We start from the raw sequence: 14,498 nt of genomic DNA, 5'->3' as shown, positions 1-14,498 counted from the left end.
GCAACCCAGGTATTATTATGAGCATCATGCTCTAATCAACTGAGCTAATCGCTGCCCCAAGAAAATATTTGTGATAGAAAATGAAAAAAACACTATGATTCATCCATGTTAAACTAAGCATCGGGGGCCAGCCCGGTGGCTCAGGCAGTTAGAGCTCTGTGCTCCTAACTCCGAAGGCTGCTGGTTCGATTCCCACATGGGCCAGTGGGCTCTCAACCGCAGGTTGCCAGTTCAATTCCTCAAGTCCCGCAAGGGATGGTGGGCTGCACCCCCTGCAACTAGCAACGGCAACTGGACCTGGAGCTGAGCTGGCGGTGCCCTCCACAACTAAGACTGAAAGGACAACAACTTGACTTGGAAAAAAGTCCTGGAAGTACTCACTGTTCCCCAATAAAGTCCTGTTCCCCTTCCCTAGTAAAAAAAAAAAAAGCATCGGGAAGAAAAGTGAAGGAAATACACTGAAATCTTAATAGTGGCTGCCTCTAAGTAGTGGAATTATAGGTGATTTTTCATTCTGCATCTTTATATTGTTTTCTGCTTTCCAGTTTCTACAAGAAGGGTATTACTTTTATACAGAAAAACCAAGACCAAAACCAAATTACATATTGCTGCAGGTGTTAAGACAACTATATAATTTTTTTTTTCAGCCAAACAATTTTCAACTTGTACAAATGGAAAAGAAAAAGATAATAATGTCAAATAAGATGAAGTACCACTTTGGGATGAGATCTTTTCCTTACTTCAATTTGCCGAGGAGCTGATGTGAATTTTCTCCCCGTCTTGTCCCTGGCCGTGGCCACAAGGGTGGTTTGCCCGATCGTGATGGCACGGAGGATATAATTTGCAGAGTATTCGTCCTGTTCCTCCATTAGCCTGCTGAGACCCACATGTTTTTAGGAGAGAAAGATTTGGTTTTAAGAATGGCCAGTTATGCATTTTTCTAAGATACCTAATGTTTTATGCTCATTTTCACTCTGGTTTGAGGAACAGCCAGAAAATAAATTTCCAAAGTCAAGACAAAGTTAAGAGCAATGACAGGACTCTCCCGAAGGACAATTTGTTCTAGGGCTCCAAAGGCATAAGGGCGATATAAACGTAGACTGGCAAAACTGCAAATACTACACTGCTTTGGGATCCCTAGAATTCCCTTCTCAGAGGGGAATACTAGTGCCTCTGCTTTTACACAGGGTTTGTGAGGCCCACCAGCCTGAAGCATCCCCAAAGGGTATCCTCCAGGGAGAAGTTTCATAAAATGGAAATATTAATAAGACCTGTGATTTTAGCCCTAAAACAAGACATCTGATGACCTGGACAGGGAATTTTCTAGATGCTGAACATGGGAAGAGAGAGTATGGGCTGAAAGGTTCTGCGAGAAAAAAGGAAAGCGGAAAATCTGAAATAACCTAAGGGAGAGTGGACCAGGCGCCCAGGAGGGAGGTTCTCATGATGTTAAACACAGGGATAAAGAAGCATTGAATGGTACTCACGTCAGGGTGACAATGGCAGAAGCCAACTGTAGTGTGAGCTCCATGTTTCTGAAGTATTTATTTTGGAATGGGCGTTTGGAAGAGCCAAGAACCCTCAGAGTTACTAACACAGTTTTAGTTATTTCAACCTGGTAGTTAAAAGAAGAAAAAAGGTAATTTTAGTAGAGGTGTCTTATGCACCAAGGACACCCTTAGTGGGTGACAAACTATTTTGTTCATGCTAAATGTTCCTGGTCAGACTTTGTTCAACGAAGACTAATCTATGTGTACTGTATTTTTATCTTCACCATGTTTACTGTTGGACTGGTGTTCTTTAAGGGCAGGTATTTCCAATTCCATCACCAAAGGTCCTGGTATACACACATACACAGGAGCTGAGCAGAGACTATGTGAAGTGACGCTAGAGAGTAGCAATGAGGCCTCCTTCATTCATGAGACAAAGCACACGTCTCTCACCTTATCAATCAGATCAAGCTCTAGCTCTTGTATGTCTGACACAGTGAGATGGGCCACTGCTGGACCCAAGAAAGCCAAGCACAGATCATAGACCTCCAAGGTGAGAAATCCAGGATGGACCGGAACTAACTAGAAGGAAGGAGATGGTAGTTGGGCTGGGTAGAGAAGCAAACATGCTCCAAGCATAATCATAGCAACTGTTTTCATCCAAAGCAGAAAGTACAGTATCTTATTTCTTTTGTGATGGGAATTCTGATGAGCTCACAGTACATGTTTCAGGCATAGCATAATATATACTCGTATATATCCCCCTAATGTGATGTTTTAGCTAATGGCAAAATGTGCACCCTTAACAAGTATTAACTGAAAAGGAACAGAATTTAAGTTTATAGAATTCAAGCAGAATCCAACACATGCATATAGCCTCTTAACCATGACCAAGGAAAGGTTTTCATGAAGAAAAGCAAGTCCATTTACATTGTTGCAGTTGCCAGGGAGGGAGAAAGCCCTGGCAGACTGATTTTTGTTTTTCCTTCTTGTGCTACAGCTCCCACCCAACAGCATGCTTTCACTTGCTCTGCCTGCACACCGTGCCTCAGTCTCCCCTTTTAAAAAGAAACATTATGACCAAAGTAAGTTAAATTCCTCTGAGCTCTTAGAAAGAAAAGGAAAGATTCACATATGTCAATGTATTACTTTTATTACTACAAATCAACTAAAAGCAAATCCCTTCGCGTATGGAGTATGGAATCAGCTTACAACTTTGAGTTGTCAATTCCTGGCTGAAAACACCGTATATTCAGGTTATAAAGTCAATAGTACATCTAACTATCTGCACAGTTTGTGCTTTGAAATTTATAGAAATGAACCTTCTTTTAATGGGAATCTTATAATTAGATGTCTCCTACTGTCTCTCCTCAACCAGAACCAAATATTGCCCAGCAGTGCGGCTAGTTACAAAAAAACGAAGAACAAAAAACCCTCATTTTTAGTTGCAGAATCTATATAGCTTAAGAAAAGAAAAAGAAACAAATGTTACTTTTGTAACTAGTTTGAGACACACAATGGAATTTTTCCCAACCATTCCCCTAAAAATGGCTTTGGCCTGAGCCCACCAGTCTGGGAATGTCTCTCGAACTCACCTGGACAGAACTTTCTGCTTCTATGGAAGTGATGGTGACAACGTTCTGCTCACTGCTGTTGACTGAAAAATAACCAGATCCTTCCACAAGGCTAAATATTTCCTATGGAACAATCAGACACACAATATTCCATTCCCCCTGGTTTATAAATAATTCAAAGAAAATAACTTCTATCTACCTAAGAAAGAGTATGGGTTTAGAAGATTCAGGTCAATGGACAAAAGACAAAATATGATTAAAGTATAACTGCTAAGGATGTTGCAGCTAATTACTACACGTGCCTACGTGTATCCGTGATTTTAAATACGTATGTCAGCTTGTTAATTGTTATACTGTGAATGTTAATAGCTGAGTACGCTCCCATCCGACACGATTCCACTTAAGCAGACCCGTTCAGCTCCTACCTTCACATCAGGATGGTTGTAGATAGTAGCATTCTGAGGCAACACAGTGACGTCCTCCACCAGGAGCAGCTCCACGGCTGCAGATCTGGGCAAGTCGGAAAGTTCCTAGAAAGGCAGTAAGAACCAGAGGTGAATATAATCTTGCAGTTCCTCAGCTCAGTGAGAGAAGATTCCAGAACTCTTTCAAGTGTCGAAAACAACAGAATGATAGAGGAGCTAGATTTATATTAATTATAAATATAATTAATTAAAAATATAAATCTGGAGTGCCCAGATTTATATTAATTGCTAACGCCTTCTAAAGAAGAGCCTTAAATTTCAGTTGTTTCTTACATAACAATGTCCACTTGCCTTTGGGCCGTTCTGCTCTGGATAGCCCACAAAATTGACTCCAATATGTACCGTCCCTTTGATCTGATGAGCTCTGAGAAGCTGGTGACCTGGAGACGTGCAGAAAAATACCCTGTGAAAAACAACGTCACGGAGAGCACGGAAGCATCTCCAGAAAACCAAATTCTGCCTTAGTTTTTTTCAAATGGTGTTTTATTGCAGGGACAGAAAAGGACTGAGTAGGAAAATACACAAGAACCAGAAAGCTGGGTGTTTCTGCTGACTCTGCCACTATATTCCCACGTGACCTTGGGCAATCACTCTATTTTTCAGTTCCTTTATTTAATGAGGGATGAGGCCAGGCAAAATCTATAATTATTCCAGTTCTAAGGATCTGTGAGTCCAAAAATAGGCTGACAAGGATGTACAGCGAAATTTTTGTTTGTTTTAAAAATGGGAGTGAGAAATTAAGAGAGAGTCCTTTGGGAACTTTCAGTCTCCTAAACTATTTTGTGTATGTAAATGTCATGTCAGTCCCTTACTCAAAATTTTAAAATGGCTAACTGTTCCTTACTAGAACAATTCAAACTCCTTAAACTACTTTTAAAGCCTTCCATAAGCTGACCCTGCTTCTACTCATTCATTTTTTGCCTTTCTTTTTTTAAATTTCACTAACATGAACCCACCACTTTATGCAGGTCAATTCTGATTTTATCTTCAACATACGATGCTCATGCCTAAAAGTGCGAAACATTTTCTCATGATGCTACATCCATTCAGTCATTTATTCAACTCAACAAAGATTTATTGAGGGCCTGCTATTTGCTAGGTAGTATGCCAGGCAATTTGGATTGTTATGAGGATTACATGAGAAGATGTACATAGTGCAGTACCTGGCATTTTGTAAGAGGTCAGTAAATAGTAGCCAAAAATGATAGTAATAATTTTGAGAGAGAGATTCAGATTTGTATTTTAGAAAGATGATTCTGGACAGTAGTGTGGAGGGAGGCTTAGAGAGAAGCAGAGACACAGTGCGATCAGTTAGACGGCCACTGCAGTGGGGCAGGATAGAGGTGGGGAGGACATCAGTGATGAAGTTAGAGAGGGAGAGATGAACTCAGAAAGTATTTAGAAGATAACACTGATGGTATTTGGTAACTGATTGGTAGAGGGTATATATATAGGGAGCATCTCTTCCGTATCTCTTTTTACACTAACTGTACATACCATTGGTGTTATATTGTTACAGCATTATCTACATATTAGTATTGCGTTGTCATGTTCTCTAGCTAAGCTCTTGTTCTGTGTAAGTTCCCTGTGGGTAAGGAAAAGGCGAAATCTGACGTCTCCTTCTCTGGGGTTTCTTATTGTGTTGAACGGCTACACCATCCATCTAAATGCTCACGCCAGAAAGCTGTTACCCTCTGTACCACTGTTGTCTTCCCTTTGGGCACTGATTGTTGTAGGTTGTTAAATTAAGAGCCCATAGTGAATCACGCCTGCTGGTATCCGTGTCCTGCGTGGTCCTCACCCATCCTGATGCTGGGTTTGGCCAGGTGACTACCTTTGGTGAGTGGACATCAGCCAACGTGACACTAGCAGAGGCTCGATGAGTGACTGTGTATGAGGTCTCGTTGCCCTCTTAGAACCTCACCAGGCCTCTGGCCTCCTCTCTCGGTCAGCCTCTCTCTCCTTACTCAGCTCATTCTTTCTGTTTCCTCTTTCCAGCACTCCGTCAGGCCTCAGCACATAGCTTATCTTCTCAGGGTAGCCTTCACTGTTCTGAAGTAGGTTAGGCACTCCTGTCACAAGCTCTTAAAGCACCCCACGTTTGCCCTTCAAAACACCTAACACAACTGGAATGTTTAAAGTCTGGCTCCCCCAATCAGACTGCAAGCCTGTGAGGGCAGAGGCTGTGGTCACATTATTTATATCTTCATTTACCCTTGTATCTCCAAGTGCCTAGCAGAGCGTTTTACGTGTAGTAGCCACTCGATAAATATTGGCTGACAAACGAATAATATTTCCACAATCACAGGCAAATAAAAGGCAATCAATACATTTAAAAATTAATTTACTTTTATGTTCTATGAGAACTGTTGGACCTTAGACCCTAGCTTTGCAAACAAGGAAATCTACCTTTACGTTTTCTAAAAAAAATACAAAGATCAAAGAGGAAAGGAGAATAAGATAAAATCTAAAATAAAACGTCATCCATAAGGAAATACTTAGTACACAACCATGTAGCAGGTATATGAAAGGATGAGTAAATTTTCACAATACCGTGTAACCAGGTCTGCCCACTACCATCACCCTTTGCGACCATCTCCACTGAATTATAATTTTCAAAATGAGCTAGTGTTTCATTTGACGATTTCCATTGTAGCCTTAGTGAACTGAAATTATCGAACTTCCTCCCATGTTCATCAAACACTGCCAGTTCTAGGACTGTGTCCCTTAGGCTTGATACAGGGATCTGCATTAAAATAAAAAGAAAATGAATAATAATGAATGCCAACTATAATTAAAAAAAAATAAAAATAAAAAAAATAAAAAGAAAAGAAGGGAAGAGAAGAGAAAAGAAAAGAAAAGTACAATAGCTTAAGGAGCTTGGTAAGAAAACCCTGAAGCTAGGGATCATGTTTTCTCCCAATTTTTTTCTTTTCAAGTTTTAAGCCTGCAGATCTGTTGAAAGAATCGGATATTGAACACCTACACATACTTCCTCCAGATTCACCATTTACTTTCTCCAGCTCTCCCTCTACTTTCCCACCCTCTGTGTGTGTCTTTTTTTTTTTTTTTTTTTTGCCAATCACGGCAATTCATCCCCAAATATTTCAGCACGCATTTCCTAAGAAGGAGAACACTCCACTAAGTGGCCTACCCATGAGCTACGTTACTGCTGATCATTATTCTTCATGATGGGTTTGGAATGGGGGTTAATTCTAATACATATTGACAATGCTAATGAAAGATCTGGTAGGGAAGGAAATTAGCCAAACCACTTGGAAGTTACTTAGAGAGATCCAATTGTCTATGGCAGTAACAATAAGCTGACTAGGTACAGTGAGCAAAGACACTAAGTCACTAAGTGTCACTAACTGCTGTCAACTCTAATCTAGTTTAATTACTTCTTCTCAGACACTATCAAAAATGAGTAACAAATAAAACAGTTTCCTTAACGTTACTAAGACAAAAGATGTATTTCAGACCATTTCTCTCTAAAGCATGGAAGACAAAAGGGCCAAGTTAGTGGAAACTAACTTACCAGTTGTTTGCTGTGTTGTGACAGAGGGCATGGCTGGGCACCAGCTGGCACCTTGTACACTGGGGTTACTGACATGCTGGCAGGGTGGGCACATATGAAGCAGACCTGCACAACCTCTACGGCGGGGCTAGGGTTCAAGACACTAGGGTGGTTCCCAATTTGGAACGTCAGAACCTTTAAAGAAACACCAGAGCAAGAGAGAATTGTGGGTAGACCCTTGACATCAATCACGCCAATCTAAATGTGCTCACTGTGCAAATTCTGGTATCGAGTCCCTTTGGATTTTATAATCAGGCAAATTTTTGAAGATATTACTGTTCTTAAGTATCTGTGCTAGGAGGAACCAGGGCATTATGGAAATCTGAACACAAAGGGAACATGAAAAAAATCTAAATGACTGATTAATAGAGTCTTTCTCCACCAGATCTTTTGTTACCAATTGGTAAAGAGTAGAAAAACTAATTTCTGTTTCAACTTGTCTCTGGTGGAAGTATTAAGGAATAACAGAATGTGGAAATAAAAAGAAGTTAGAGAGCTTCAAAAGGGGGTAATTTGGCCTGAAATTACTAATAGCTAGCCATATATGCAATAAACTTCACTAAAGATGTTCAATAGGTTATGACGCAGTTTTCATTAAGTTAAAATCATTCACTGATTCCCTGTGGGCTGGTTAGTGGGGTTGTGTTGCAGTCATACCCTGAATTTTCAACACCAGTCAAACTGCAAACCTTTGTTAGTTTGGTCTTGTTTTGTTTTGTTTTAATATGGAACACTTCATGAATTTGCATGTCACCCCTTCACAGGGGCCTTTCTCATCTTCTCTGCATGATTCCAATTTTAGCATATGGGCTGCCGAAGTAAGCACTACTGGTTTTGATAGAAGCAGGGCACAGCTGTGGATGGATCCATTGCTACCTCTAAAAATAATCAAAACGAATTCAACTGATAAAGGGTAACATATTTGTTACTCTTATCAGCACAGATCAAACTGGTTCTTCAAAACTGCTAACCATAGGGACGGTGGGATGGCTCAGTTGGTTAGAGTGTGAGCTCTGAACAACAGGGTTGCTGGTTTGATTCCCACATGGGCCAGTGAGCTAAGCCCTCCACCACTAGGACTAAAGGACAACGACTTGGAGCTGATGGGCCCTGGAGAAACACACTGTTCCCCAATATTCCCCAATAAATCTTAAAAAAAAAAACTGCTAAACAGAGTTGACACCAAATTTCGCTTCCTCGAATCCTTTGGAGGTGGAACCAAATATCCTCCAGTCTAGACAACAAGGAAATGAATTATAGTGATAAAGTGACTAAAATAAGCTCATTGCTACAAAAAAGATCTTGAACCTTTTAGTGAGTGAACTGTTAGAATTTTCAGATGTGCAAACATAAACCTTTGGGTATACTTAAAGGACAGTAAGCTTTTAAAAAAAGATATATATATACACACACACACACACACACACACACACACACACACACTTTAATCAATAATTAGAATTTTCCTATGTAGTCCATAATTAAATCAGTTAGAATATGAAAAGGAATGGCTAGAAGCACAAAAGACTTGGAGTATTACTGATAAAAGAAATGTTAGAAATATATCATTTTCCTACTTGTTCTCCTAAATCCAGGCACAGAACCCGATAGGTGTACTGGTTCTGTTTTCTCTTAGCTGGCAGCCGGACTTGTGTTATTTCAATTTTCTCTGTCTTTTCCATGCTCAACTCCAAGAAGAATTTGGAGGGCTCCAAGATCCATGGATGAGGGCCCCCTTCAAAGACCATTTCCTTCACAGAGTGCCATGTCACCAAGGCCACTTCTACAGGGTTTAGAGCCTGAGGACATGTAAAAAAATAATCCCTGATTGACTATGGAATTCAATAGTTTTCTAAAGTGAAAAACTGGTTATCTGACTCTGCTGAAAATGACATTAGACTTAATTCCCAAACCAAGAAACACATACACGATGCCTCTCACTTGGAATGCTTCTTACCCTCCGTACTAATTCTTTTTAATTTTTTTTCTTTCATTTTCCTCTCTCTGTACTAAGTTAGATCCCATCTATCCTTCAAGCCTAACTCATCTGTCAGTTTATCCATTAATTTATGTCCAATCATCCCAGACCACACCCACTCCTGCATCCTCTAAGCTCTTACAGTATTTGTCTCTACCACTCATTTGTACACTTGTTCATCTCTCAGTGCTACCGAAATGAGTCAAATGCTTCATATGCATATGTCTAATAATTCCTGTTATGTTCTCTAGTTATGCAAACTTCTGAAGAAAAGAGAGTATCTTATGCCCAAATTTGAAAAAAGATTTTCTATTCCTCAGTGGGATTTACTACAATGTTGTGCATATAAAAGGTATTGAGTAAATACTGAATAAGCATTTAAATGAGTATTTTACTAAGTATCAAAGAAATTCTGTGCTAAAAATATAAAAATAATACATCATACACTTCATGCTATTTCTCAAAGAACTCTCACCTAAGAGGTAGTCAGACAGACATTGTTTACTCCAGTACAGACAGGAGTTGTATGTATACCATTTCTAGATGAGGAAATGGGTTTTAGGGGAATGAAGTGTTCTCAGAGTTATGTTTGCATGGCACAGTGTTTCCAACAGTAACTAAGTCACAAAATAAAGTACAGAGTTGAAGCAATCATTCTAAAAATGCAAGCAGACCATGCTTTAGTATTTCTTTCCTATACTAATCAGTCATATTTATTATCGAATACTATTAAAATTAAACATTCCTATGTCTAATGGCAGTATTCTCTTAAACAGTGCACATATAATTTAATTCAACAAGTATTCACTGATGGCCCACTGGGATATGGTAATAGGAAGCCAAATAATGTCCTGCCTGTATATAAATGTCTCATCATTTTGTTGTATACTTGAAACTAATAGAATGTTGTGTGTCAACTATAATTAAAAAATAATTTTCAAAAATAAGGTCCTGTCTCACAGTGGAGCTCGCAGTCTGGGGAAGACCGAGTTGAAGTAGATGAAGAGTGTGCGAGTTACAAAAAGGCCAAGTAAGGAGTGCCATACGAGCCTCTAATCGAAGAAATGAAACTAGTCAGAGGCCCACTGATGGCCTCCCTGAGAAAGCAGAACAAAAACTACTCCCTTTTCCTAGATGTATAGTCCCAAACTAATCAGATCCACTGATGGGAGTGAAAGGCCAAATTGAGAACTATATATAGACGTACTGAAACATAATAGTGATCACGAACGTAGAACATATATTTCTTTTTTCAGCAGGTAAAGGGAAATATTTAACTAAAATATTAGGTAGAAAAAGAAAATCGTCATCTTACTTCCTTTCCTTTAAGGTTAGTTTTTATTCAAGGGACAGATGATTTGTGGACACTCAACATATGAAATAAGGTTCTGGATAATAATAAAAGAAAAAAAACGAAAAAAAAAACCTAACAAAATGATAATGAACCACAGCCAAGTACTTTCACTTAATTAGGCAATTAATTAAGAGAACAATTGAAATATATTTGAACCTTATGCTACACAATGTGCAATGAGGCTAACTTAACTGCACATTTTAATGAGCAAGTTATCTTTTTAAAATTAATAATTTACCTTGCTTCTTTCATTAGTGCTACCTTTCCCCCTATGGGTGCCTCCTTATACTAAGTGGTATTAAGATAGGATTTGTCGGTATCTATTAGCACGATCGCGTACACATCAGTTTTAGCTCCCAAAGGAATCAAATATGTAGAAAGCATATCAGGCTCTGTCTACTTTTATTTTGAACCATCACCTGTCATAATGTCCCAATTATAATGGACCAATCCTTAGGGCCCAAAATAATAACTGTTGTGCTGAAAATCCGTAAGTACAAAGGGTAAAAGATGACTGGAAGCTTCCCTTGCTAGGATGGAATGTTTTCTTTCGGAGTTCTTCAAAAGAGAGTATATTCCTATTTTACATCTTATTCAGGTTGGTGCTGACAGAGATATATGCATATGTAAAAATTTAAATAGTATTTTAAGATTAGTGTACTTCATGTACCTTACTCTAAATATTTTATATACCTCATTAAAAAAGAAGAAAGGGGAACATCGAAGCTTGCTGATACAATGTAAAGATATTCCCGGGCAGAAAATGAGGGAGTACACTTCCTGACAGTCCGGTTTGATGTGAGAACTGGAGATCTACAAATGAGAGTGGTAAGTGACAACACAAACGTCACTGAGCTTTCGAGATCAGAGTGCTGGGAAGGCCTGAGTGGACACAGTGGGGTCCATGGAAACACACGCCAGGTCCTTACCACGAAACAGCTCACCTTTAGGGGCTCGTAAGCAGCAAATGTGGCACTGCTCTCCAAATACTCTTCAAATTCAGTCACACTCACTGTCACCAGAGTATGGCCCAGAGACTGGGCTGCTATGTGTGTGCTGGAACAGTGCTTTGGTCCGGGTTTCTGAATGCCTGCAGGTCAAATAACATGACTTCAGTAGGGTGACAGACAGTCAGTTCTCAAAGAAATCAGTCTATATAAATAAAAGGATTTTAATACATTAAAAAAAAAACTTGATCTCACACACTAACTACTAGACCCCAATTGTTTACATCAAGTTGATGTAAAAATCGGTTCCTTTTATTAACAGATATATATCATGTAAGACACAATTCTATGCACAGTGAGGATATAAATATGAGCAAAGATCCAATCTCAAGGCATCTATAGTTTAGAAGGGGAGAGGACATTTACAGAAACTAAAATATTAGAAAATTATAAGCATTACAAAATCTGGAAAAAACAGAAAGATTACTTCTAGCTAGAGAGATCAAGGAAGGTTTAGACATACAGAACAGAGTAGCTCCAACGGACAAATGAACAAAGAAATACAAATGAGTGCATGAGGGAGTTATAGGGGAAATTGAAACTAAAGGAACTGGTTCAGCTAGAGGCGTATGAGAAGCCACCGTATGAAGTTAGGAAACGTAGGCTGGTTTATATTGTGGAGGACTTTGAACACTAAACTAAAAGCATTTCGGTTCCATTCCACTGGCAATGAGAAGCCTCTCGAAATTTTTGAGCAGGAAAAGTAGTATCGAAGTTGAGCTTCATGCAGATCCGTCTGGTAGCCTCAACTATCAAAGGCAAGAACAGTTAGGAAGGTATTGGTATAGTCTAGGTGAGAGGTGATGGGGGCCTAAAAGTTAGGAGGTGCCCCGTGAATAGAGGAGAGGAGAAAGACGTGAGCGCTACTATACAGGATACTTAGTAAAGGGCAAGGGAGACGTCCACGGTGATGGCAGCCTTACAGATGGATGGTGGAGCTGAATGAGTTAACAGGTAAAGGCTTCCGGGAAAGAGCCCAGCAAACAGCAAACGCTAAGTAAATGGTACTTGCTACTACCTGCTATTAATACTGATGGAAACAAATGGGGATCAAGGTGAAATATGAAGTTCAATAACAGGAAATGCTGTCAGTCTTCATGAATAGCTTATTCACATTCTTTTTATTTTATTTATTTATTACCATTTGCTTGGAGTGTCAATTTGCACCCTTTCACTTTGAGTCTATGCTTGTCCTTGTAGCTGAGATGTGTCTCTTGGAGACAGCATATGGTTGGTTGGGTTTAGTTTTTTAATCCAATCTGCTACTCTGTGCCTTTTTCTTGGTGAGTTCAGTCCATTTACATTTAGGGTTATTCATATTCTTTAGTTATTAAAATATATTTTCTTTTTTTTGAATAAATTTAATATACACATATATTAAATGGCACTACATGCCTCTTAGAAAGAGGCAGGGTATATATATTAAAGAAGGAAGAGGAAAAGAGCTTGAGGCTGCAAACAGAAGACCTTAATACGATCTAAAAACTGACATCGTCTCGCCACAGTGAACTCTGGACATGTTATTCAGCTTCTGTGCCTTTGTTTCTACATTACATTATGACATCTACCACAAGGCAGCTGACAGAATACATGAAAGTGTTGTAAAGAAAAGGTAATATGTGAAATGTAGACGATAATTTGTAGTTTTTGAATTGATGATTCATTCTTTCGTTCAAAGGCAAAGAAAGGAGAAAATAAAAAGCCTACTCTTACCTTCTTTGAGAAGAGTAAAGACTCCCTGCTTATCCATGGTCACATCCAAGGGTAAATGAGAGCAGTCTGTGAATGCGATGGCTTCTTTGGTCTCCTTATTTACATGGTACATGGCGATGGGGATTTCTATAAGCTGGCCAATCTCCACGTCAGCGTGAAATGGTAGCAGTTCCATTTTGTTCAGTTTCAGGACATAAATCTAGAAGGAGAAATTCATCTTTCAAGAAAATTATGTTAGGAAAGTCTTAGAAGAAAGCATTCCTTAAATATTTAAATACACACATACATGAACATGTGTATGTTTTATGTACAAAACATACTATATACCATGTGTTTGTGTGTTTGGTAGGTGCTGAACATGTCACTCATTTCATTCCCGAATCAATCAATCTCTCTAGAGCATCTAACACCATATAGCAGAGGTCTGGCAAATTATGGCCAGTGTAAGGATTTTCCTAGCTTTTGTAAAAGCTAAGAATGGTTTTTGCATATTTATTTTAAAATTTATTGGGGAATATTGGGAAACAGTGTGTTTCTCCAGGGCCCATCAGCTCCAAGTCAAGTCATAAATCAAGTCATTGCCCTTCAATCTAGTTGCGGAGGGCACAGCTCCAAGTCCAGCAACCCACCATCCCATGCAGGAATTGAACCAGCAACCTTGTTGTTAAGAGCACAGGCTCTAACCAACTGAGCCATCAGGCTGCCCCTCCGGAAGCTCACTGTCTTCAATCTAGTTGTAGAGGGCGTAGCTCACTGGCTCATGGGGGAATCGAACCGGCAACCCTGCTGTTCAGAGCTTGCACTCTGAGCCATCTGGCTGCCCCAGTTTTTGCATTTTTAAAGAGTTGTAAGATAAAAAACAACAACAAAGGAGAATATAAGGCAGAGACTACTTGTGGCCTATGAACATTAACATATTTACTAGCTGGCCCTTTGCAGAAAAAAACTTGCTGGCATTTCCTCTTTCTTGGTATCTATTTAAAAATATCTTTTATTTTATCTCTCCTAAAGATAGTCTGTGTCCCCTCACAAGTCATATGTTGAAATCTCAACCCCCAAAGTAATGGTGTTAGGAGGGGAGAACTTTGGGAGGTGAATAGGTCATGGGGGGGGCCTCATACATGGGATTATTGCCTTTATAAGAGACCCCACAGAGCTCCCTTCAGCCATGTCAGGTGACAGCAAAAAGACAGCCGTCTATGAACCCGAAAGCTTTCCCTTACCAGACACTGAATCTGCTGGTGCCTTGATTTTGGACTTCTTAGCCTCCAAATCTGCGAGAAATAAAGTCTGTTGTTTATAAGCCTATGGTATGTTGTT

General features: G+C 39.4%; 1 protein-coding gene across 1 annotated transcript in view; it reads right to left on the bottom strand.

Moving 5' to 3' along the window:
• NUP210L (nucleoporin 210 like) overlaps positions 1–14,498 on the bottom strand; it is a 50,603-nt gene that overhangs the window by 20,587 nt on the left and 15,518 nt on the right. Inside the window, exons 11-21 of the mRNA XM_081024928.1 lie at positions 13,179–13,377; positions 11,403–11,548; positions 8,704–8,925; positions 7,088–7,261; positions 6,103–6,295; positions 3,841–3,929; positions 3,490–3,594; positions 3,086–3,187; positions 1,944–2,072; positions 1,488–1,615; positions 741–873 (exon numbers count right to left, since the gene is read on the bottom strand). Of these exons, the coding sequence (XP_080881054.1) occupies positions 741–873; positions 1,488–1,615; positions 1,944–2,072; positions 3,086–3,187; positions 3,490–3,594; positions 3,841–3,929; positions 6,103–6,295; positions 7,088–7,261; positions 8,704–8,925; positions 11,403–11,548; positions 13,179–13,377 (1,620 nt within the window). The remainder of the gene's footprint in view (positions 1–740; positions 874–1,487; positions 1,616–1,943; positions 2,073–3,085; positions 3,188–3,489; positions 3,595–3,840; positions 3,930–6,102; positions 6,296–7,087; positions 7,262–8,703; positions 8,926–11,402; positions 11,549–13,178; positions 13,378–14,498) is intronic.

Source organism: Rhinolophus hipposideros, assembly GCF_964194185.1.
Source record: "Rhinolophus hipposideros genome assembly, chromosome: 19".
Taxonomy (NCBI): Eukaryota; Metazoa; Chordata; class Mammalia; order Chiroptera; family Rhinolophidae; genus Rhinolophus; species Rhinolophus hipposideros.
The sequence above is the reverse complement of the archived record's forward strand: the minus strand, read 5'-3'. Positions and strand labels throughout refer to the sequence as shown.